The sequence below is a fragment of the Notothenia coriiceps genome, unplaced genomic scaffold, assembly GCF_000735185.1.
Source record: "Notothenia coriiceps isolate Sejong01 unplaced genomic scaffold, NC01 NC01_scaffold00013621, whole genome shotgun sequence".
Taxonomy (NCBI): domain Eukaryota; kingdom Metazoa; phylum Chordata; class Actinopteri; order Perciformes; family Nototheniidae; genus Notothenia; species Notothenia coriiceps.
Genome location: NW_011346322.1, coordinates 1,780 through 25,238, shown reverse-complemented (window position 1 = coordinate 25,238; position 23,459 = coordinate 1,780). Strand labels below are relative to the sequence as shown.

Genomic DNA, 23,459 nt, shown 5'->3' with positions numbered 1-23,459 from the left:
ACTTCCAGTCGACTCCGCAACACTTTCCAGTAAAATACTCGCTCAAAAACGTTGAGAAATTCGACTTTGAAAAAGTGAAAAAATGAACGGTGGTGAATGTAAATAGTGCGGCGGCGTCCATCTCGTGACGTCCCGCAGTAGATCGCAAGCCACGCCCACGAAGGCGGAGGTCAACTGCAGATTTCCAGGCGGCAAATTCAAAACTCGTCAAATTCATTGCTATTCCAACATCTTTTGATATGGGTTCAATAGACAATTTTGGTCATTACTATACATATTAGCATAACAGATCATGCACAGGTGCACACTTCACTGGGCCTTTAAGAGAACGGAATTTACAATTAAAAGGCTGTTCAATATGTGTTGCTAACTTGATCCGGTATCCTAGCTTAATCTTTTATCTGTAAACGTTCCCTAAATCTACTAATTTAGGGATAATCCACTGACATCCTTTAATACACATGTTAATTTGAATCAGATGTACTGATAATATCCGCAGTATAAATCTTTAAATTCTTCTTACCTTTAAAAGTCCGTCACGAACGGTCTATTATGCTGCAACTCTACAGCTCTGCTAGCCTTGGCGCTAACTTCCGGGGAACGATTGAGAGGCTCCAAGATCCGCCATTGCTGTAAAAAAAGTGGTCCATTGGAGTGAACGGAGATGACGTAACTCTCAGTCTATATGGCGCTGGGACAATCTGATGTAGAGTTTCAAAATAAAAGACCTTTGAAGTCTCATATATGAGTTGTCTTCCTTCTGTTTGTATCCAACAGTTCAAATGTTCGAATTATATTAAACCAGAATGGTCCCCTTTTTTCTTTAACAGTGAAGAAAATTGGATATGTTAATGAGATATTGACCGCAAAACTCAAATTGTCCCCGGTTTTCATTTTGAAAATCTGGTCACCTTAATTTACAGTCATTGCTTTCGGACGGAATGTACCCTTTTACTCTTCAGGTTGCAAAGGAAAAATTAGTAGCAGTCTACTCATTGATGTCTACTGCCATGCTATTAGGTTCACTTTCTGCTACTTCCTGTACCCGGTTTCCTGTCTAACCTTCAGTACAAATTTTACAAATATATAAATGTGCAAATATGAAACATACAGGTCAATATCACCTTGCTATTGGTAGCTGAACTGTCAATACCCCAACAGTATATTCTTAGATATAAATACCTAATTTTGAATTATTTAGACACAATTAACACAGTTTCATGTCTTGTTAATAAGTCTTATCATGGTAGAATAACTATTCTTGTGGTACTACTGCCTTATTAGGCCCATATTGAGCAGAGCATATTAAGACCAAAAATCATGTACAACAACTTCCTTACTTGCAATAAATAAGCACTAATTAGAGGGTTATTGAGGAAAAACTCTCAACTAATGGCCTATTACTTGTAGAATATGGTCATGTAGAATAAGGCATTAATAAGTGTTTTATAATAAAGAGCCAATATCCTGCTAATATGCATGTTAATTAACACCTAGTTGATGGTGAATTTGTGTACCTTAATATAAAGTGTTACCAAAAATGTATTTAAAAAGAATTCAAGAATTGTCTCTTCGTGTAGGATATCCAACGTCGACCTACCGTAGATTCTCTCTGGCCAATCAGTGATCTGCAGTGTTTTAACTCCACCATTAGGTATGTGCCCAGCTTGGCACCTCAAACACGGCGGTTCCACAATATAACCAGATGCAATCCACTAAGTTTATTATTAGAAAGCAAAAAAAAGAACCAGTTGAGTAGAGACATGCAATACCATTAATGTCAGTATAAGTAGATACTGAATTGCCAGAGGGCAGATATGCTCACCCAAGATAGAATGTTTACTTTCAGGGTTGAAAGAAAGTTTCATAACTCTTGTGCCAATAACACCCAGAAAAATATTGGACTATTTATACATTTTCCAAATGCAGTGTGGAAGAACCCAAGACATTAGTTTAAATAATCAATAAATAAGGTCTGAAAAGGATAGCAACCAAAATAACTGACTCCGAAAAGTGACACTGTTGCATAATTTGGATACATATTTCCAGATGTTGTTCTTAACAGTATTGTAGCTGCTGTGAAAATGTCTCTCGGGGGCTCCCTAAAAAAGCGGAGAATGATATGTTGCACAGTTATGGTATTAAAAAACACATTGCAGCTTAAGATGACTTGCAGCATAGCATGAATGGTATGGTTGTTGAAATTCCTCAACAGAAAGACAAGGGTGTCGTTTTGGGGAAAGGCTTCAGGCATAGAGCGAAGAAAGGCCTCTCTGTTTGAAAGTCTGCGGCGTGTTTGTCACCCACTCTGGCAAAGTGGGCCAATACTGACCGCTAAAGGGTCCAATCAGGCATTAGATGTACATGTATGTGTAAGAGCTGGAGCAAAAAGGAAGAGCAGGAAAGGTGGGGGTTGTGGAAGCAAGGTGGGGCAAGAGAGGGTGGGTGGTTGGGCAGGCGGGCGGGTGGGCAGTGGAGCAGATGTGAGCAGAGCTGAGGACGAGCTTCACGCAAAGACACAGTCCCATCGATGCCTCCGTTACAGCCTGGAGCAGGAAGGGGGAGGGAAGGAAAACAGAAACAACATTAAATTGGAAGCCATCGTTAGCACACAGCCCTGCAGGAAACCACACGATTAACAGGCTATGTTCAGACAGACAGTGACAATGCAGAGCACAGGAAAGGAAACTTAAAATCCCCAAATTCTAGTTTAGGTGTTCTTTTCATTTTGCCAATTCAAAAAAGAGAGAAGAGCATCGAAGAGAAAAACTATAGTCTAGAAATGAATGCATAAATATATATTGCACTGTAAGTGAAAAATGTTCTGAAGCTTAATGATGAATTCCAAAAATCTTGTTGCAAACCACATGGAAGTCTTTAAAGGTGCTGAAATCAATATCTAAATAAAAAATGCAAATCTTCAAAATGTTATCTTCATAAAACGATACACATGATATTTCTTTACTATTTCTTACTGGTATAAGAGGATAGAACTCAACGGTGGCCGAGAGGTGCAAACGCACTACAACGGCCCAAAGCACTTCCAATAGGCAAAACACGCTGCCGCTTTAGAGATGATGCAAATATAAAAACGTAAATGGGCCAAAACACATGCAAATGAAGAAACATCATCACCAACTTGACAACACAACCGCGATATTTCGAAAACATTCCCCAACTTAAACAAAACGCTGAGAATAAAAAATGCAACACAACAGAAACAGAGAAAATCGATGCAAACAGCTTGGAACGGAACGCTTGTCAACGTTTTGGGTTTATAAAGCTGAGTAATTGAAAGTGTTCTGTAAGTATATTTGAAATGACAAGGTTGACAGGTAGTTAACAGCGGATGTGCAATAACATCGGAAAATAATCATGTGTTCACATTGTCAAAATGAACCAATACAAATGTTTAGGTACATTTCCAGTGGCAGTGACAATTCGTGAAGACGTTTCTTTATTTGCATGTGTTTTGGCCCATTTATGTTTTTTTATTTGCATTGTTTCTGAAGCTGCAACGTGTTTGCCCTAATGGAAGTGTCCACAATTTTGCAACATTGCAAAAATAATCTGATAACATCTGATGGCGTCACTAACAAATCTAAATAAATTAAAACCAATAATGTTGTTTCGTAATTCAAAAATGTAATATGCCTTTTGTCGGAATAAAGCCGTATCCAAACATTGAGCCCTGCAGCACTTACTCACTTGTGATATTTACCCATCACCACAGAACTCAATGAAAAAGAAGAAAAATGACCTTCATTTGTTGCATTAACTAAAAATAATCATGATCTGGCCTTGCTTTAAAATGTCAACAGAGTCTGTGGTCACATACTGTGCAGACCTTATTCTCTGCATCCAGGGAAACCACAATGGGCCTCCAACTCAGAGTCTGAATGGTACAGTTGCTGCACATTATCTGCCAGATGGGCCAGCATAGGGCCTGCTGGAGGGGGAGACAGGGTCACATCCTCCATCCTCTTGCATTATGTAAGATTTATTTTTGGGATGTACAGTTCAAACCAGTTTGTGTTTGCCAAGTGGTTTTCAGACAGTCAACCACTCTCAGACTCTTGAGCATGATGTGAAAATCGCCAGTTTGACCACCAAAACTGATTTCCTCTTATATGTCAGACGGGCTGCCTCACTAGTTGCAATTATCAGTCAGTATAAAATGTGCACCTAATCATAGAGCAAGAATATCTCTGGCATTAGTGTTACATTTATTTGCTCACTGAATCAGGCCAACAGCTGCGTGGGATTCACTGCGATGTATATACAGGTGTTGCCAGTTCCTTAGCTTCAAGGATTATCAAGCCTTTCCTTAGTGGCACGGCTTTGGGCTCAGTAAAGCTGAACCTTTAGGACATGGCACACTTTGTAGGGCTTATATTATGTCTCTATCTTATCACTTGTTCTCTCTTTCGCTGTCTGTCTTCCAAACCTGTGGTCTAATGAAACACATCTCCAGCATAACAAGCCATGTGGGTGTCTTCAAATGAATAAAGAGAACCCCACAGTCCTTAGAAGCTACGTGGCATAGCTAATCTGCCACTCTAAATTGGCTATTTTCAAAGACATATGCAGCATGTGTTCATCATGTTTGTGAAGGTAACCCTGATCTAATTAGCCTTATCAATCTATTCAAGTCTTAGAGGAAGGAGGAACTCCCCTGAGATTGTTATGTCTTCAATGTGTGAAACTACGAGTTATTTCCTTATATAGTGCTATGATTAGATTGTTATGGTGTCTGGTTTTGCCTACCTCTATATCACAAGGTTCCCAGCAATACTGGAGTACGTTTGTCATTTGTTTAAACGCAGAAGCGTACTGCAACAAAATTCCTGCAGCAACATCACCACTTATATCTAGTATGCTTATAGAGTGGTGCACTCCCTCGACATAAAGCTCTGTGGCAAACACACATTCAGATGCTTGTGTTTCTTAGAGATTCTAGATTTTCAGACATGGCACAACCACTTGCAAAGTCAATGCAAAAACATGAAGGGTCAAAAAGAAATGTAAACTTCCCCAAAAAATATACAGTATAAGGCAAAACGTGAATAGACAAATCATGAATACCACATACTGTACAGAGACAGGGGAGAGACCGACTTGCTTTCGAGTGAACTTCAGTTTTAGAGCCACTAAATCCTTTGAAAGCTTGGCATATATCAGGGAGCTACTCTCATTTTGAAAATGTTCATATCAAATTTACATCGATTATTATTTCATGACTCAAATAATTGCATTAGTAATTGTAAGTTAAGCCTGTTTTTATTTTTTGTTCCGGAGCCAATATGTACCGTAACAAGAAATGCACTCAACCCTATCAGGTTTAACACTTGACAGAAACCAAACATTCATGCTCCAATAAGCTTCAGCCTCCCTGAGATTGGGTGATGTGGGTTTTTTACACTTCAGTGGGCGAGTCTGGATTTCAGAGGTGGAGTAAAGGTAGAGAAGAAAAAGAAGTTGGAGGACTGGCTGTGCAGACAGGTAAAGCTCTCATCTGTCCATCTATTTACTTATCCTTCCATTTCCCCGCTCCATGCCCTCACTTTCTACCTCCTACCAGTGACTCACAGGTCTCACACTTTGGACCATAGTAACACACACACACATAAGCATACACACACACACTGTCCTCAATATAACAGTTAGTTCACAGAGTAGTTGAGACAAAAACAATACAGCAGAAAGACATACGACATCATGACATTTTAGGCATCCATATGGGCACATGACTATTGTTTAAAACAGACTGGAACAATCTATTAAGGGAGAAGAGCAAAGGCGACAAGTAGCAGTAGCTATCAGATCTTTCCTTGCAAAAAGCTAATTAATAATGTCCATAGCATTTCTTCCCTTTACATGGGAGGTCTGCAGACTCACAGACTAACTTATATTGTGCTACAGCTACTAGCACAACATCTCTTCTTGCTAAGTAAGACTCGCTTGATGCTTACTGCTGCTCAACAGCGCCGAATCAAGTTATTTTCATTCCTCTGAAAAGCAAAACTAGCCGGACACTCAGCGGCTGGGAGAGGGGTTTAATGAAATTCTATTGTGCTTACTCTTAATTTGTATACATACTTTTTTGGTAAAACAACTTTCGAAGGATTAACAGGGCACCTAGCTGATATCGTAATATGTTCTTGCTAAACCGATGCCATTCTCATTGCTATGCATACCGCACAAATTTACAATTTGCATAAAGATACAATTTCTTTATCCAAATAACATCTCCGGATACAGTTCCTATGTAAGTGCCTGCTGTAAATGGGATCTCAGAGTTAACTTTGAATAGCTCCACTTTGATTTTAATTCATCGATACTCTCTCACGTACTGCAGCTCCAAAGTCCAAAATGCTTCCCTCTTTACCAAATAATCCAATGAAACAAATAACATTATTACATAATGTTGTTGGTTTGGTCCTGATGAATACATTATATCCCTTTATTACCTTATAATTGCAATCCATATTATTTATTTTATTTAAGAAAAGGAACAATTAGCGAGCCCTTGAAGAAGCCACAGTGGAAAGGGTTGTGTTTGAGGCATGAGCTTCTTCGGTGCACAGTCCCAGCAGAGGTACATACGTTTATTCTGTGCATTAATTAAAGGGATAATATAGTTTTAGACTAATTGTATTTGCACTTTACTCTAGCTTTCATAGAATTTGAATGCCAAATGCCTGCAGGTTGAAGCTCTTCTAAATGAACACAGCTAAACTCAGTTCATGGATGTCATGGAAACAGAAACTCTCAAAGGATGAGTCGAGAGAAACAAACAAGTTAACTTCCAATACAGGCAACTCTAACCTCGATAGTAACATAACAGTTTGATCACCCGGAACTCATTGAGGAGTGGTTAATGTCATCCCAAGGTTTTAATGGAAAGAAAACAGTTTGAACTATTTCACCACAGCGCATGCTGGGTTTTCTCCTTGTGCAGACAGCTCTAGATATTTCTTGGCTTAGAAAAGGTAAATCTGTCTTTTGAGGTCACTTTTCTAGCTTCAAAGCGAACTGCAGAGTTGATGTCGCTGTGGCATATGTTTACTGCAGAAGTGGAGGCAGCATTTCTATAATAGTGATCAGAAACAAGAGGAGTGGAGTTTGCTGCCAGAAGGATTTAACATTTCAGGATATTTGGTTTCATTGGAATATTGATTTCACTCTTATTTCTATTTTGAAATGATAAGGCTGTAGTTGCTAGTTAGCTTAGCTTAGCATATGGGAAACAAAATGTCTGCCTAAACACAATCTGCCTCCCCAGCACCTCAGGAGTTCAGTAAATACCACACAATATCATTTTCTATTCAACGCCCATTTCCCCAAGTCAATTACAAGAGACCTTTTCATCCGCCTGATTCCAACAGCATTTCATGTTGACACTGATTTTGGGTTTTAATGGCGTCACAGCTTGACAATGTTATTAGTCCAGCCCTGAGGCACCGATTGATCGTTTGTCTTCCTGTGGTGCTTATTGGCTCAATTGCTTTTTAATGTCTGACTACACGGTTCTGTAGCCTTTAACAGCCATTTTTCAGGCCTTCCAGTTGAGGGGGTGTTTCATAGTAAAACAGATTATGTATGGTGGGTCACTCTAAATATTTATAACTGGAGGAAAACAACATCATAAATTGCACTTTTTAGGTTGAGATCGAGATCGCCTCATGCGTCAAACATTAATTAGGTGGTAAACACTGACTCAACGTTACGTTTGCCTTTTAAAGATGTGGTAAAAATGTCAACCAAGGTCAAATATGGATAAGGGTTGACTAAGATAAAACATGACATAAAAGAAACAGAAAACATTCAAAATGAAAACATATTTTTATTGTCATACACTTTGTAAAGGATGAGTGCAAATAAAGGATTGTGATCAAAATCTAACCATCACTAAGCCATGGACCATAAGGCATCATTAAATACAAGCTGTTTGGAGCTATCATCTACAATACAAGGACGGAATCAAGGAAAAGAAACAACACAGCATCAATGCTTATGCAAGTAGAAGGAAAATGATGGAAAATAAGTTTAAATTAACTGAAAACAGAAACAACAAAAAAACACAACACAATTCGTACATTCAAAAGAAAGAAGTCAAAAAAATTCACAAGGATATTGATATTACTGCAAGTGACGATAAAACATAGTCTACAATCGGTTATGTACACTTGGCACTAATGTTAGATCTTTGATTGTTGTCCAGTCAGGTTGTTTTCAACTCTAGCATGTGCACAGACAGGCCGCAACTCCTTTTATCTTATTTAAATGCTAGTCTAATCAATGATATAATCTATAAATATTCTGAAACAACCATTCTGTCAAACAAAGCTGTTGAAAAGTTTGGCAAAGCCTGACGTAAAACTTCATTAGGTATTGAGATCCAACTGCTCAATGGACAACAGTTCATCAGAAAAATTCTCACATAACTTTTATATATATAGTGTAGAAGGATTTTTTTTTTTCATAACAATAATCAATCTTTGATAGTCCAACTCATGCACTTGAAAGTTGTAAACAGTACAAATATAAATGATCCACTTACAATATTTGAATCCCAGCAATTCCAAAATAGACAGACTCCAAAAACAGCAGCAGATTGTTTGTATGCATTTTCCAACACTGGCAGATGTGTATATAATGAATTGGAAAATGGCTATTAAACATGATTGGATTGTCTCTATCTATTCCACGTGGCTAGAGAGAATCAAAAGCAGTATACAGCTCAAATGACGCCAAAGCTTCCAATTCATGATGATATGACTCGGACTTGTTATATCTTTATAACACACATTTAAAATATATAATGATATATAGTAGAAAGTAGAAAAATGGCCTGGGGTGGTCTTCAGCATTGTGATATGTCTTTTGTGATACAGTATGTTGAAGGGAAAGTTCAGCCAGATTGAAGTTACTTAGTTTTTACTGTAACTTTATAATCCAATAACTCAATAATTTGCTTTGTTTAAATGAAAGAAATTAAGATTTTAAAAAATAAAAAGGCAAGTTTGTGATTAATTTGTCCTCCAGAGTCACTTTTTCGGGAGTGTTGTAGTCAAGAAGAAGCATTATTAAAAACGATTTTGTTTGCTAAAAATTTACTGATACCTGTAAATTAAAAATAACTTATGATATACATATTAATATATAGAATAAAGACTTGCAAGTAGTTTTCAAGATGTGTTCCAACTAAAAATCACATTTTTCTTTACTTTCTTTATTTGTATATTTGTGTGTGTGTGTTTGTTCTTGCTACAAAGAGAGGACCGTTTGAAAAGTGAGGACATTTTTCCGGTCCTCACTTCTTCTAAGACCTGTTTGAGGGTTAAGACTTTGGTCGGACTGAGGCTTAGGTTAAGGTAAGATTAGGGTAAGGGCTGCGGTAGGCATTTAGTTGTGATGGCTAAGGTAAGTGTAGGGTTAGGCATTATGTCAATGACGGTCCTCATGATAGAAAAACATGTAAGAGTGTGTGTAAATGTGTGTGTGTTTGTTCAAGAGTACCTTTGCACTATATGCATGTACTAGACCTTTGTTTTGTTAAATAAACTGAAAATGAATTGATTTCAGTGGACATGTCTTTCACTTGAACTGAGTAACTTAGTATGAAAATTCCTGATTTATTAATAACTAACTTCTAGCGTACTATATAAAATAAACATTAACTGTTACCTTCAATGTGTGCCTTATAGGTATTTGAGGAAATGCGTCAAAGCAAAGTTAAAGGAATATAAGTTTAATAATATTTGGAAAAATAATTCTAGTTGAAGCTGAATGAATGAAAATTCAACCTGACCACAACACTGCTTTTGATCAACTCCAAACTAATTTCACCATGTGCCAAACAAAGGAGGACTTCTTCTCAGAGTTTTTGTGTTTCCTTTCAAAGGTTGTTTGCTCCCTATACCCGTCTAACAGTCACATCATTTTCCTGTGAAGATCTAAATCATTCTGGTCCTCAGACCCAGCAATAGGTCGTCTTAACGTTTTCAAACTATTATAATAAACCATTTCATACGCTAATCAGAAAGCCAACATTTCAGTTAATGTATCTAATTAATGTAAAAATAATATGCATTTATAAATGGGGGATGGGGGTTTAGGGGGCTCAGTGATAGCATATCTAAAGGGTAATTAGTTGATGAGATACATTTCAATTGTCAGCGATTTCTCAGAACAGCGTCAAGTGAGGAAATCCTGGTCTGACTGGCTTTTCCCCCCAAAGACTCTTATTGTTCAAACGTCTCACTTATGTTCACAGGCAATATTCAAGAGAGAACATTCTCCCATCAAAGAACGGTGCCAACACATCCCTACACAAACAGGGATGCTGGCCTCTTCACATTCAAATGGTACGGTGTAAATAAGAGGACCATCTTTTGAAAGTTAAATAAAGCTTTTTCAGACAAACATGTAGCTTATTCAGACATCCACACATGAGAGACCATGAGGTAACAGTGACAAAATGACCTACACAGTTGACAGACATGAGGAATGGCAAGACAATGCTATGAATATATACAATGTGTGATGTACAACAGTTACATTCATTCAAAACAGAACACAAGAAATAGATCTACATTTGATCTCAAACATATTTTTTTTAAAGTCCAGGATGATGTGATCAGTCAAAAGTTACAAGCAAGATACATCCACAAAATCAAACCAAATATAATGAAGGGATCAAGTCAATAGTAAAAGACAAAAAAGATAAAGGAAAAAATATCCAGTATGGTTCAAATCAAACCAAAGGAAATATGAGTCCCGACTGCTTTGAGAAGCCTGACAGTCTCTGTACACACACATGCCAACATTCCATGAAAGTACACACAGCACGGGCAGTTTTCATCACTGGGCTGGCTTTTGGATTCAGTGCATTCTTTAAGGAGATGGGTTATTTATGAAGAGTAATGGCGGGATGTTTTTTTGTTATATAGTTGCTGATTGTTGTTGTTTTGTGTCCCTAACTCATTTGACATACTCAGCTGACTTCCAGAAGTGCCCTGGGTGGGAAAGGCGACGATTCCGTTTTGGCAACTTTTCCAGTAAATCTACCAGCTTGGAGAAGCTGGGCCGCTCATCCTGCTTGTACGCCCAGCACAGAAGCAGAATGTCCTGTGAAAGATACAAGGGAAAACAAGCTTTTAGATTTGCCGATTAATGAAGGAATACGTGCAAATAAAAGTCTTGATTTTCCTTGATGTACTTGTGCTGTGTCTCAATCCGACACTTCCCTAGCCATACACTGTAAACATCAAGGTTCAAGGTTCTTTATTAGTTATACAACCATAGCTACAGAGTAGTTATGTCGATGAAATTCTTAAGTCACAGGCTTCTCCAAAAGTGCAACACAATATTAAAGAAAAACTGAGAAATATAGTGCAAGTAAATATGAGTACTGTGTAAACTGTGTGAATTTCCACCAGATATATAAGCTCGAATTGTATAGGCTGCTGTGGCATCACCGGAAGTCATGACGGCTGCTGTTACGTGCTGAATACCGATAAAAACACAATTTGAGTAGTACTGTGTTCTAGGCAGGAACTGTAATTTCACGGCAGGTTGCACAGCTTCTTTTACGTAGCAAAGACAGTGATCATTAAGTGAAGGAAGTGTCCAGTGCACCACAGCATCCTGGTACTTATAGTGCACTGCAATTTGCAATACCTACTTTGGAAATAGTTACGTTCTCAAACTATCTCTAGAGACTAAGTATACTTTTCTCAAATATTGATTTGATTGTATTATTCTTAAACAGAAGGTTTCACAATGTAAAGTTGTGCAATTTGTAATATGAGACAAAGATACTGTATGAGGTCAAAGTAATACATGTTTAGTTTGGATCACTCAGCAACACAGTCAGCACTTAAACAACTGTGGTATAAGAGCCTAACCAAGGTGTCAAAACAAAAGATATCTAATTGTCATCTTCTGAATCTTTTTTTTTGTAGAGATTTCACTTTCACTAAAACGTTTCTTTGTTCTTGGGTATTGTCTTGAAAACAGTCTGTGAAACTAGCCCGAGATTGCACATTGTCTTTATCACGAGAAGTTAATTTCCGAGTAATAATCAACATTGTGTTGGAGCACTTCTGGTCTAGGATTTAATGGGCTGAGAGAAAAAGCAGGAATGCACTTAAATTTAACAAATAGGATGATTAACAAATTGTGACAAATGAAAAAGAAAGAGAACCCTTACTGATATCTCCTTCCCCATGCCAGTTTGGGCGAGGTTTGGCTTCATCCCGCTGCCAATCTGCCAGATGATCACCTCTGCTGGCTGACTCTTGTAAGGCCACTCACGTGCGTGTAACTCGTACCAGATGGTGCTGTGATGAAAGAGGAACAAAGAGATGGTCAGCGCTTTGTACTGTCTGGTACGGGGGAACAACACCATATTTCCCAAAACACACCTACGGAGGGTTCACATTCCGCCCAGTGCTAATGCCACCAGGCAAGATTCAAGGTGCGACTTCTGTAAGCCATCAAACTCAATGTTTTAATCAGCAACAGTTGATGATGCTCTGCAAAGTTTTATAGCAAACATTAGAATTCCGTGGTTGAATTTATTCTATAACTTAAAGGTGACCTATCATGCAAAATGCACTTTTGTATGTCTTTTATACATTTATATGTGTCCCCGGTGTTCCAGGGAACTCACCAAGTGTCAGAAAACACAACCCTCGCTATTTTCCTCCATACCCAAATCTCTTAAAAAGGGGCTTCAACGGATCTGATACAGACTGATCCAGATTTGAACACTTCTATGACGTCACAGAAGTGGCGCTACGGCTATTGGGCCAACTCCACCTATCAGGAGGAGACAGCCACGGGCATTGCCGTTGGAAAGCGCTGGAGACGCTGTAGTACATATGCCAGGCCTGTAGATGGTGCTGTTCTCACAGAATCAGCCCATGCAAAGACAGTGTTAAATTGAGGGAAATGAGGAATGGCTAAAATGCATGATCTGTTTGGTATTTTGAAAAATAAAAAGTATAAATATGCCTTATATAGGTATGGTCCTACACTATATTATTCAAATATAGCATGATAGGTCCACTTTAAAGGTCTCCTATGCTATTTTTAGGCATATATTATAGGTCTCAGGTATATACAAAAAAATACAAAAAACATGTCTATGATGTGTTTTGCTCAAAATACCAAACAGATCATGCATTTCAGAATTCTACGGAGATACAGCTAAATGCTCACTTGATTAAATGCCATACCATGTTCCAAACCACATCAAGGATTATTTCCTTTTTTTATGTCCTACTTTTTTACACATGCTCTCTCCAGTACAGCGTTAGCTCTGAGTGTTAGCGATGCTTGCTAATGTAAACAAAGACCATATTACGTCCAAAACAGTCGGGCATTGTTTCTGATAGCGACTTTTCTGATAGGGACGTGGGTCCACATTTCCGATATTACGTGATATCGGACGCAAATCTGGATCAGCTCCGTTGTGACCCCGTTTTTAGAGATTTGGGTAAGGAGGAAAAGAGAGAGGGTTTTATTTTCTGACACTTTGAGAGTTCCCTGACACACCGGGGAAACATATTTATGTATAAAAGACATCAAAAAGTGCATTTTGCATGATAGGTCCCCTTTAAATACAGAATTTAAATCGACAGTACATTTCTAAAAACAGCTCCTGCTCAATTAGCATGTAAGCGTGTGAATAAGCGGTTGTTTTCATTCTGCTCTTGCACGTCTAGTTTGAGTAGCGTAAAAATAGCTCTTTGCCAGGAGTAGAAAAAAAAAGTTTTCAATGAATATGTAAAACTGCCATGGGGGTCACCTCTAGGAAACACAAGAGATATGAGAGCAGCTGGACATTGTGCACCAGCACTGCACTCTTCTTCCCTTCAGGATGATAAAGCAACAAAACCTCCATATGGGTGACCATCTGAAACTGCAATAGTGCTAGGAGCCAACAAAGCAGGGTCCACCCCCTCAAATGAATCAGTAATGGGATTGGAGGAGGAACAGGCGCCCTGGGTATTTTTAATTAACTCAGAAGAAATTTAAAATTGGACTTTAGAGGAGGAGAGGCAGGACGCTTTGGTTTGAGAAACCAGAGGGACACTCAAGAGAAGCAATCTAGTAGGTGTGATGATTTCAGTCAAAATTAACCCAACTGTCTTTACCCAACAATATCATATATATATATATATTCTAAAACTGTGGTTTGGTTCAATTCATTTTGCCATTAACAACTACAATTCACTGTTAATGGAATAATACATTCCGCCTAGCCACCAAAATCATACAATGCAAGTGGTTTGCAAACTTAACCGAAAGATACTTCCCGTTTACAAAATATTATAACATTATTTTTTGTATTCAAAACACACCATAATATGCTTTGTTTTAAACAATTTGTACTGCTGTTCTTCTGCTTTATAATACTGTAACACAGAATAAATTAAGATGACAGCATTGGTAGATACTATTGACGAATGATAAGATATTGTTGAATCATTATTTTCATCACCCCAAACGATTTAGACTACCAAGTACTTCAGCAAAAAAAGAGAAACATGTAAAAACCCACAAACAAGCCACCCTTCTATACATTCATTTTAATATACTGTATGTACAATTCCAGCTTGTCTTTCTTTGCAGTCACAATATATGTTTACTTTAAATGAATGGAGAAGATTGTAATGTTCTTTTCCTTAGATGCTATATTGATCGAGGTTGAGTTCTACTTTTCAATTCCCAGAAACCGCTTGTTATTGCCTGACACTCATCAAACCCCATAACCTCCTGTGCAGCTGAGACGTACACCTAGTAAACAAACTACCACACACAACTAATGTTGTGAAGCCAAAATGAAAAAGCTTCTAAAAGCCAGAGGTCTGAATCTGTGGCAGATGTCTCTCGTTACTCCCTCTGTACATTTTGTGATAGCCCCGTTAACAGTGGTTCACTTAGTTGTTTGCGTATTTGTGCCTATACTTGTAAATCTACTTATCTTTAGTACAACGTTAACTGTTGTTAACTTGTCCCCAGGTTGTGTTTTATAACAGCCTATTTTCGTTAGCCCAATTCCTTTTCCCACTTTAGAAGTGAGGTTTTCTTTTGTTTGTGTACTAACTTGTTAAAACTCTTATTTAAAGAGTCTTCCTTAGTTCCTTTTGTTGTTTATTTGAACCGGTGCCTTAGTGGCCTTTTGTTTTGATTGTGGCTGCTTTGTTGCCAATTGTATTGAGCTCCCTCAATAAACAAATTCTAATTTACCAATTTCCAACTGGTTCTATGTTACTTTCCACGAGCCGGGACGTAACAATGAGGTTTAGAACATATTATGTATATATAATCGAAAACCAGCTTCCTTTGCAAATCTGATGGAGTCACTCCTCTGCCTAATAAATTAAATTATGTCTATTGAATCCTCAACATTCACACAATTTCCCTTTTTCCTGTAATTATCCAACAGTTTAAAATTCAAAAAGATAACTCTTTAAAAAAAAAAAACTAAGCTTCCAACCTTCTCTTGCACCAACATCGGGGAACCAATCACAAGTCAGAGAGCTCTGTATCTACTTCAAAGAGTTTCTCCAATATCTTGCTCTCTTCCAGTGGCCAGTTGACAATTTGAGTCCCCATCACCACTGTAACTAAAGGTTCATTCATAAAGGAGATGCGGTAAGTCGGGGGTCTTCACTGTTCCTGAGGATATATGATCCTCCCCAAAATCTGTCATATTGGACCAAGGGGTGTAAATGTCAAAATCAGATAAATTTCAAGCAATTAAGTTTTAAAACGTTTAATCCTGCTCTCATTAAATAAAGCAGTAAGCAGTGAAAATCTATAATGAGATCTGGAAACGTGTTAATGAGAGTCGCCTTTTCGTCATGTGATGTGGAGTTTTTGGGTGCTGCTCTGTAGAAAAGTAAGAAAGAATTTATTTCGCATGAATATTTGGGTTTTGTTTACCCTCTCTGTCAACAGTGGGCGAAGATCGACCAACATCAGGCTTTGGCATATTGTCTGTAAAGAAAACACACAGGAGGGCTTCAGCTGAGATGACACATACCCAAAAGCAAAGACATCCGACTGTTTGGAGAAGGGAAGCTTGTCCTCCTCTGTCTCTGGGGAGAGCTGCTCGATTATTTCTGGGGCCAGGTGACACAGCCAGCCGTTGGGGATCCTCAGTTTGTCTTCTCTTCGGCTGCAGGATGAGGAAACATAGAGAGGACATGTCAGGGTTTATTGATCTTATTTACCATTCTGCCAAGCCACAGTAAAGATATTTGTTGTCGCTTTTTCATTATACTACATTGTCTTTGCAGATAGACATAATAAGATAATTGGATGATGTTGCATTCAATTATTTTTCAAGAAAAGTATCAACACTTTGGGTTTTTCAGCTGCATCACTGGCATATTGTTACAATAACAGCTCAGTTCTGTAGGTCAGACACATTTCAAGGAACACTATTCAAGTATCTATGTACAACAATGAAGTGTGTGTTATTCTAGATCTCCCGTCACCTTACCCTCACACCTACAGTATTTTCTTCACTTGACAACTTAATTGTAAGGTTTAGAAGCTCAACTTCCAAAAACTACATGTTTTTGTAGGTGCTGTAACCTGCTTGTCGACAATGTAAAATGTCAAACGAAGTCAGGTATGTTATTTGTCTGATTACATACTTGTACTGTGTAAAACGATGTTAAAACGATCCTGCTTGGCCTGCAGATGTAGGCGTATTCAGAAAGCCCGCAGGTCTGTCTTTCACTTCCAAAGAACTTCTGAAGGGTTAATGATGAAAGTCATGGCCCCATGAGGTCAATCACAACTGGATAAACTATATGATTTGTTGTTTTCAGCCATGACATGGTATATGAGAGAAAACATATTCTTTTTTGAAGCGAGAACCAATTTATAGCTGTTTATAGCTCTGTTTGTGCTGTCTGTGTCTGTCTGTTAACGCAACTCTTTAACACTGTTTGTGTCCTTCAAGGGTTGAGAAGGAGTTTCTCATATGATAACGGTTACTGAAGACGATTAAAGGTTATTAAGTGATGTTATACTTACAGCAAAGATGTAATATTGCCAAGAAAAAGTTGAGCTTTCAGTGACATTTGAGGCGTAGTGCCATCTCATGTCATTACCCAACATCCAATGCTGTTGATCCAACCAAAAAAAAGTGTTGCTCCTCTATTTCTTTTTACAAGGGGCCCTATTATGCTCTTTGGGGTATTCCCTTTCTTTTAGTGTGTTATATAGCTTTCTGTGCATTTAAATGGTCGGTTAAGGCTTAAAACCCCAAAACGCCTTTATTAGACTCCATTGTGTCCTCCTGTAACATAGTGACATCACTAAGGACCACTCTTGCTTCTATTGACTAGCACTCCAAAACATTGTACGGGATAGGCTAAGGGGCGGTACATCTCTAAGCGGTTTACCAGTCATAACAGAGCCGGACAGCTAACCAATCAGAGCAGACTGGACTCTGGTTTCAGACAGAGGGTGAAAAGTGGTGGGTCAGCACAGGCAGTATGAGAATAATAAAGAGCTTTTTGAACATTAAAGCAGGTAAACTAGTCACAGTAAAGACACAAAATACAATCATGAACCTGAAAATAAGCATAATATTGCCCCCTTTAAAGCCAGTCATAAAACCAGGCAATACACTTCTGAGCAGTAAAGCTAAAATAATATTGGTTAAAGAATGGTTACAAAAGCTGAAGAAAATCAGTTTTGTTAAGATTTGTGCTGCTTGAAAGATTGCACAGTATGTTTAGAGACTGCTTTTAATTCTAAAGAAGAATACAAAATAAAGTTACTTTTTGTGAATAAGTAGACCATATACCTCCTCTCAAGGTGTCATAGTCCCTATACCATGTGTTGAAATAATGTCTTTCTGTTTCCAAGGCAAATGACTGCCTAAGTCCTTGTGCTGTCTCAGATGTGTGCTGAAAATAATTACCTGCCAGCCTGCAAAACCCCTGATATGGTGAAGAGTCCAAAGTCGGTGATGACGACTTTCCCGTTGTCATAAAACACGTTTTTGGACTTCATGTCTTTGTGTAAGATCCCCTTTGCATGGAGGTAGCCCATCCCCTGAGGACAGAGAGAGAGAGGAATATGACTTTTCTGTAATGTGATGGGCACTGCACAAGTGTTCCGGGGAATCAGTGCAGAGTTGTTTTACCTTGACCATCTCTTGTGCGATCTGTCTGGTTTTGTTAACATCCAGGACAACCTTGGCATCCCGCACCACGGAATAAAGTGTCCTGCCTTTACACAAGCTGAGAGAGGGGGACAAGGACAAGTGTTACTGTGAAGGCTTATGTAATCATTTTATTAACTTCAAAACATTTGACATTTTAGGTCTTTAAACTTTTGCAATTCATTTTCCATTTGTCCGAATAACAATACAGAACAGTCAGGTATCTTGTTCTGCAAACCCATCAGCTCTTAAATCACTGTTTTCCACTGTACTTATATTTCATTTGACAGCGTGTGTCTTTTTCATTTGATGCTTTTCTGTAAAGCCCTCTCAATTGGTTTCTAAAAATATCTAACATAAATACACTTTCCTTGCCTATGGCTTTTTTTGCCACTGTTTTCAATTAAATGTAAATTGGGACTATTCATCTAGAACTGTGCTGTTAGTTCTTTTGTTTATACAGTTTTATTAAATGTAAGCTTGTTTGTGTATTTTATCGAATCCTTTTAAATTGTTTTTGCAAGGTACTGTTAATTATATTATTGTTACTTTTTACCTTGCCAATGCTGCATTCAAGACATGCCTGCAGAATAAGAGAAAGGAAAATGCCCTTTTGTTACAATGTTCACGCTTTATTCCAAGATAGATTCCAATTACCCATAGCTTAGATAGTGGCTTTCAGGGGGCGACTTAACGTTAGTACTATGATTTGCCAAATCTCGTGAAAATGTTTGGAATATATGTGGCTTGTGAAAAATTGATCGAAAAGGGTATACTTTGGTAACAACCAGGTTTTGCGTACAGTACGTGAGGACCACACAAGCTAATTTAGGCTTGTTATATAACTTTTGACACAAGATACACAATATCTTCTTAGTTCACTTCTCAAATAGCTGCTCTCACTTCATATAACCAGTCATCTTTGATGTCAAATGTGTTTTTGCCAACCAAATAAACTGGCTTCACCTGCAGTTTGAGATGTTGTTGGAGGATGAAATGCCATCATTTCTAACTGACACGCGGGCCCACTTGGTGTCAGGGTGAGGCTGTTACACCTCGATGTGAGAGGTAGTGTCATATTTCTGGAGGGGTGCCTCAAAGCGGCTTATTAATAGACAGCTCTACAGCCGCCCCCCCGCCTAACACCTGAAGCCCTCAACCCCAACTGTGCCATGCAGGTGACCAACAAAGGACCTGAAGCCAACAGTTCATACATATTCATTACCAACGCTGACCTGACAGCAGCTGCATTTTTAGAGGCTCTCTGTCCTCTGGCTATTTATAACACCCAAATGTGGCTTATGGCTTCAGTGTAACTTCAGTAGAAACCTTACATACACCTTATGACAACAATTACTGCTATACCTCAGAGGCAGCGCTTGATAAAAAGATAGTAAAGCCACCTCAACAAGCTGAAATTCACCTACAGTGTATGTACGTTTATCAAACAGGGGCAGTGCACATTAAGCAACATTTCTGTAAATGTGCCAGAGTTAGCCTAAGGGGCTATTTTTCATCTGCAGTCCCTGGACAGATTTCCTAAGTCACCTTAAAGACACATTTCATTTTAAACAAGTAAATACAATCAAATAAAGACATGCAACATACAGTACTAGAAATCTTCATAAAAAAACAACAAAAATAAACAAAACAAGAAAGAACAAGTTAAAACACAAGCAGTGTAGACAGACAGTGGGTTTTAAGGTGCAGAAGATTATAATCATAGATATAACCCTGTGTTCTGTACACTAGGCAGAATCGATCCCCTGCCACTTGTGACAAATTAAACGATCAATGTTTATGGTTTCACTAATGCACCCTGAAAATTCTCATCCTTAATAAACCACAATTAATATTACACATTTATCTCGATGAGTATCAGAAAGTGCATTCCAGTCCACTTTTTGAAAAGAGTGATAGGAGAAGCAGATTATTGGTGGATAACAAAGCCACCTGTTGCACTGACATTTGCTATTATTCTCAGCAATCAGGAAGGCATCTCCCCTGCACTCACGACAATTTGAGCAGGCATCAACTGCAATCACACATCTCAATCAATCAATCAGTCAAGCCGGTATTCAAAAGCTGTTTACCATCACTGTGAATGCAATGAGAAGGGAGTCATTTCTTTGACTATTGGCTTTATGAAATCACTTTTTAAACTGTGAGTCCAGCTTGGAAATCCCACTCTTTCTTCTCTGTCTTAACAGAGAATGTAGGAAGAAAAAGTTAATTTGTTCTGCTGTCAAATAAATATTAAAAGAGAAGATACAAAGAGGCTGATTCTTTTTCTTATTGAGACATTCTTCTTTGTTCACAGCCTGTGGCAAACAACTTTCTTTTTGAACATTATTAGTTAATTAATTAAACTGGAGATGTTTCCTTGTGATGGTTTTAGATAGTTTGTGATGGTAACACAGCCTCGTAGAAACATGAGAAAAATACTGAAGGTTGTTCACTATGCAGGCAGATTCACTCCAACCGCTATAGTTAAAACAACTACAGTAGGCGATGTGAGTGCTTCTAGTAGCCTGTTCTCATCATAATGTCTGTGGCACGCTTCATTGTCCCAGAGGCGGCCCGATCAGTGCCTTGTCTGAAATGAGTCCCAGGGGGACAGGGACCAGCTTAAGAAATTAAGAAGCAGAGCACAACATGATAGGTGTGATTAATTTTATGAGTCTCCCAAATAATATTGCAGAAAAATGAACATGTGGGGATTAGTGTATTCATGAAAAAGTAACACATATACTTTATTACATATTTTCTCCCCTTTCTTTCAATGTAGAATATCAAACTGTATGGACAGTTTAAACTCGTTGCCCTCCTAAAGGTTCGCAATTTTTTGACATTACAAATGCATTAAATTAACATGTTTTATGGATACATGCAGTATTTTGTTTATATATATTATATAGAAATGATATACTTGAATGAAATACACAAAGGTGAAAACACTTCTTATCTTATATGTCTTAGTGTTAGGCTTTCATCAGAAATGGTTATGTATTAAACATTTCAACATCGCATGATACAGCCGTCTTTTTCTCCTCAGTTTTACACATACATATTTATATTTTAAATGGATTGCAATATTTTGACTGTAGACATGATAACATTTATTTTAGAAATCATGTTAATAACCTTTACTATTTTTATCAAAGCAATGTTGTATCCAAGTCTATTGCCCAGAACTAAATTAATATAAATTATAAAGTTCCCTGTACTATATTCTATACTATAAACATGTATTGTTATGACTGTGCTATGCTTTATTTATATTATACTGTCTCTACATTCTAAAATGTGGCAAATTAACTTAAACTCAAAATATGCTGCTTTTCATAATTATTCTCACCTCCTTCGTGTTTTTATAGTTATATTTTTTTATGATTCTTGATCTTGTGTTTCTGCCTGCCAATTCTGTACAACATAACAAAAATAGGCTTTGAGTATGTAGTGTTTTCACACTTGAAATCTTGAAAAGTATACTTAAAAAAGTCAATATAATATATAAGCATACTAAATGACGCTATGAGTGTGTTGTGTCAATGCAATAAACAATGGAAATGGAGGTGCTTAAAACAAAATGACATATATTGCAGATTTAGTTACACACTAAACTTGTAACTAGGAGATATAACAGCAAAGCAAGTTCTTCAGCAGCCATGGGGTTTATTTCACAACACACGTCTTAAACACGTCTTTATCCTTACCTTGTGATGATTGCCAGGTGTGGTGGGCTCATGCAGGCCCCCATAAACAGCACCACGTTCTCGTGGCGAGTGTTGCGGTAACCCATCACCTCACGCTTGAAGGCCTTGAGCTGATCCTCGTTGTCCCGCTCGATGTCGATCAGGCGGATAGCCACCTCACCGTGCCAGCGTCCGTGGAAAACTTTGCCAAAACGCCCCCTGCCAATCATCTCCCCGATCTCAAGCTGCTCAAACGGGATGTCCCACTCCTGCAGGAAGATGCTGGTCTGGCTGGCCTTGCGCGGGAAGTTGCGTGCCGACAGGAGCGACAGGTTCATCTCCTCGAACTCGTCACCGGAATCCTCGTCATTGCCGTCCTCGTTCTGTGATCAAGCGAAATTGAAATGTTCTTTGGTAGCTGTAGGCCTGCTTTTCACAGATGTACAGGTATGGTGAATAAAATATTTGACCAAGATGTCAATTGCTTTTATTCTGACAAATGCCACTGAGTCTGTAGACACAAACTGAAACATTGACAATAAAGTTGACTTTGACTTTTGAGAGCTGGAGGATTCAAATCTGCTGAAACCTCTTCTAAAGGAAGTTTCACAAATAAACATGGTTGTTCATTCGCTGAATGTAAAATCGAGTTCTGTCATATTATAGTACATTGAATCATTGACTTCATCAATGCATATGTACTAGCATATACACATATACAGTATATATATATATATACATATATGTTTTCTTTATATAAAACAGCATATCATTTTTGTCAAGTTGTGTTCGTTCTAAGTACTCACTGCTGTTTAGGCCATTGCCAATAAACTTCAAAAAGATTTATGAAAAGGGAAAACAGCCAGAGGGAAATTATTTTTGATTTATTCTGATTTGATTTCAAATATAATATACTGCAGAATTGAAAATTACCTAATCAAAGATGCCTGCTGGAATACTATTCAAGGCAATCTTCATCATATTGTCTCAAGATATTTAATTTTTACAGAACGGAGGTGACGTCGAGTTGCATCTTTTCCTTCCTGCTGCTTTTCACTCAAACGTACCTGGAGGGGAGCCGAGTCAAATTATGCTAAATGAGAGAACGGTGCAAATGACTACGACAAGTGACGGTGAGAGCTATACGCGGTCTTCATTTGGATTCACAAATAATTTTACACTGATATTACTAACAGAAATGTTGCACAGTATGATGTATGAAAAACATTCACATATATTTAAAAGCATCACAAAACAAGGACTTACGTCTGATGTAGGCTCAACTTCAATTTGAAGTAAAGGGTTGCCCTCATTCCTAAAAGAAAGAAGAATACAATTTAAAATAAAACTATGACAAAAAACTCTTTCACTCATAACTGATGAGCCTATGTGTTGTTTTTATTTATGTAGTGTTTTGCACCATTAATCAGGTCTTTAAATGGATTTTTGTTTTGTTATATTGTATAAATTATTCATTCTTGATATCTTGTCTCCTGGAATGTTGCAGACTTGATCGATGCCCTGATAAATATGTATGAGTCACATCTATGATGTTAGAT

At 38.0% G+C, this 23,459-nt stretch overlaps 1 protein-coding gene across 1 annotated transcript; it reads right to left on the bottom strand.

Annotated features, from left to right (window-relative positions):
- Positions 1-1,746: 1,746 nt before the first annotated feature.
- On the bottom strand, positions 1,747-23,210 carry LOC104948072 (kinase suppressor of Ras 2-like). Its single transcript, XM_010774231.1, has 8 exons — positions 23,167-23,210; positions 21,922-22,283; positions 18,188-18,284; positions 17,963-18,096; positions 16,064-16,198; positions 12,218-12,347; positions 11,000-11,133; positions 1,747-2,546 (listed from the first exon to the last, which is right to left on the bottom strand). The coding sequence occupies exons 2-8, from the start codon at positions 22,236-22,238 to the stop codon at positions 2,540-2,542; spliced, it is 954 nt and encodes a 317-aa protein (XP_010772533.1). The 5' UTR covers positions 22,239-22,283; positions 23,167-23,210; the 3' UTR covers positions 1,747-2,539.
- Positions 23,211-23,459: the final 249 nt, after the last annotated feature.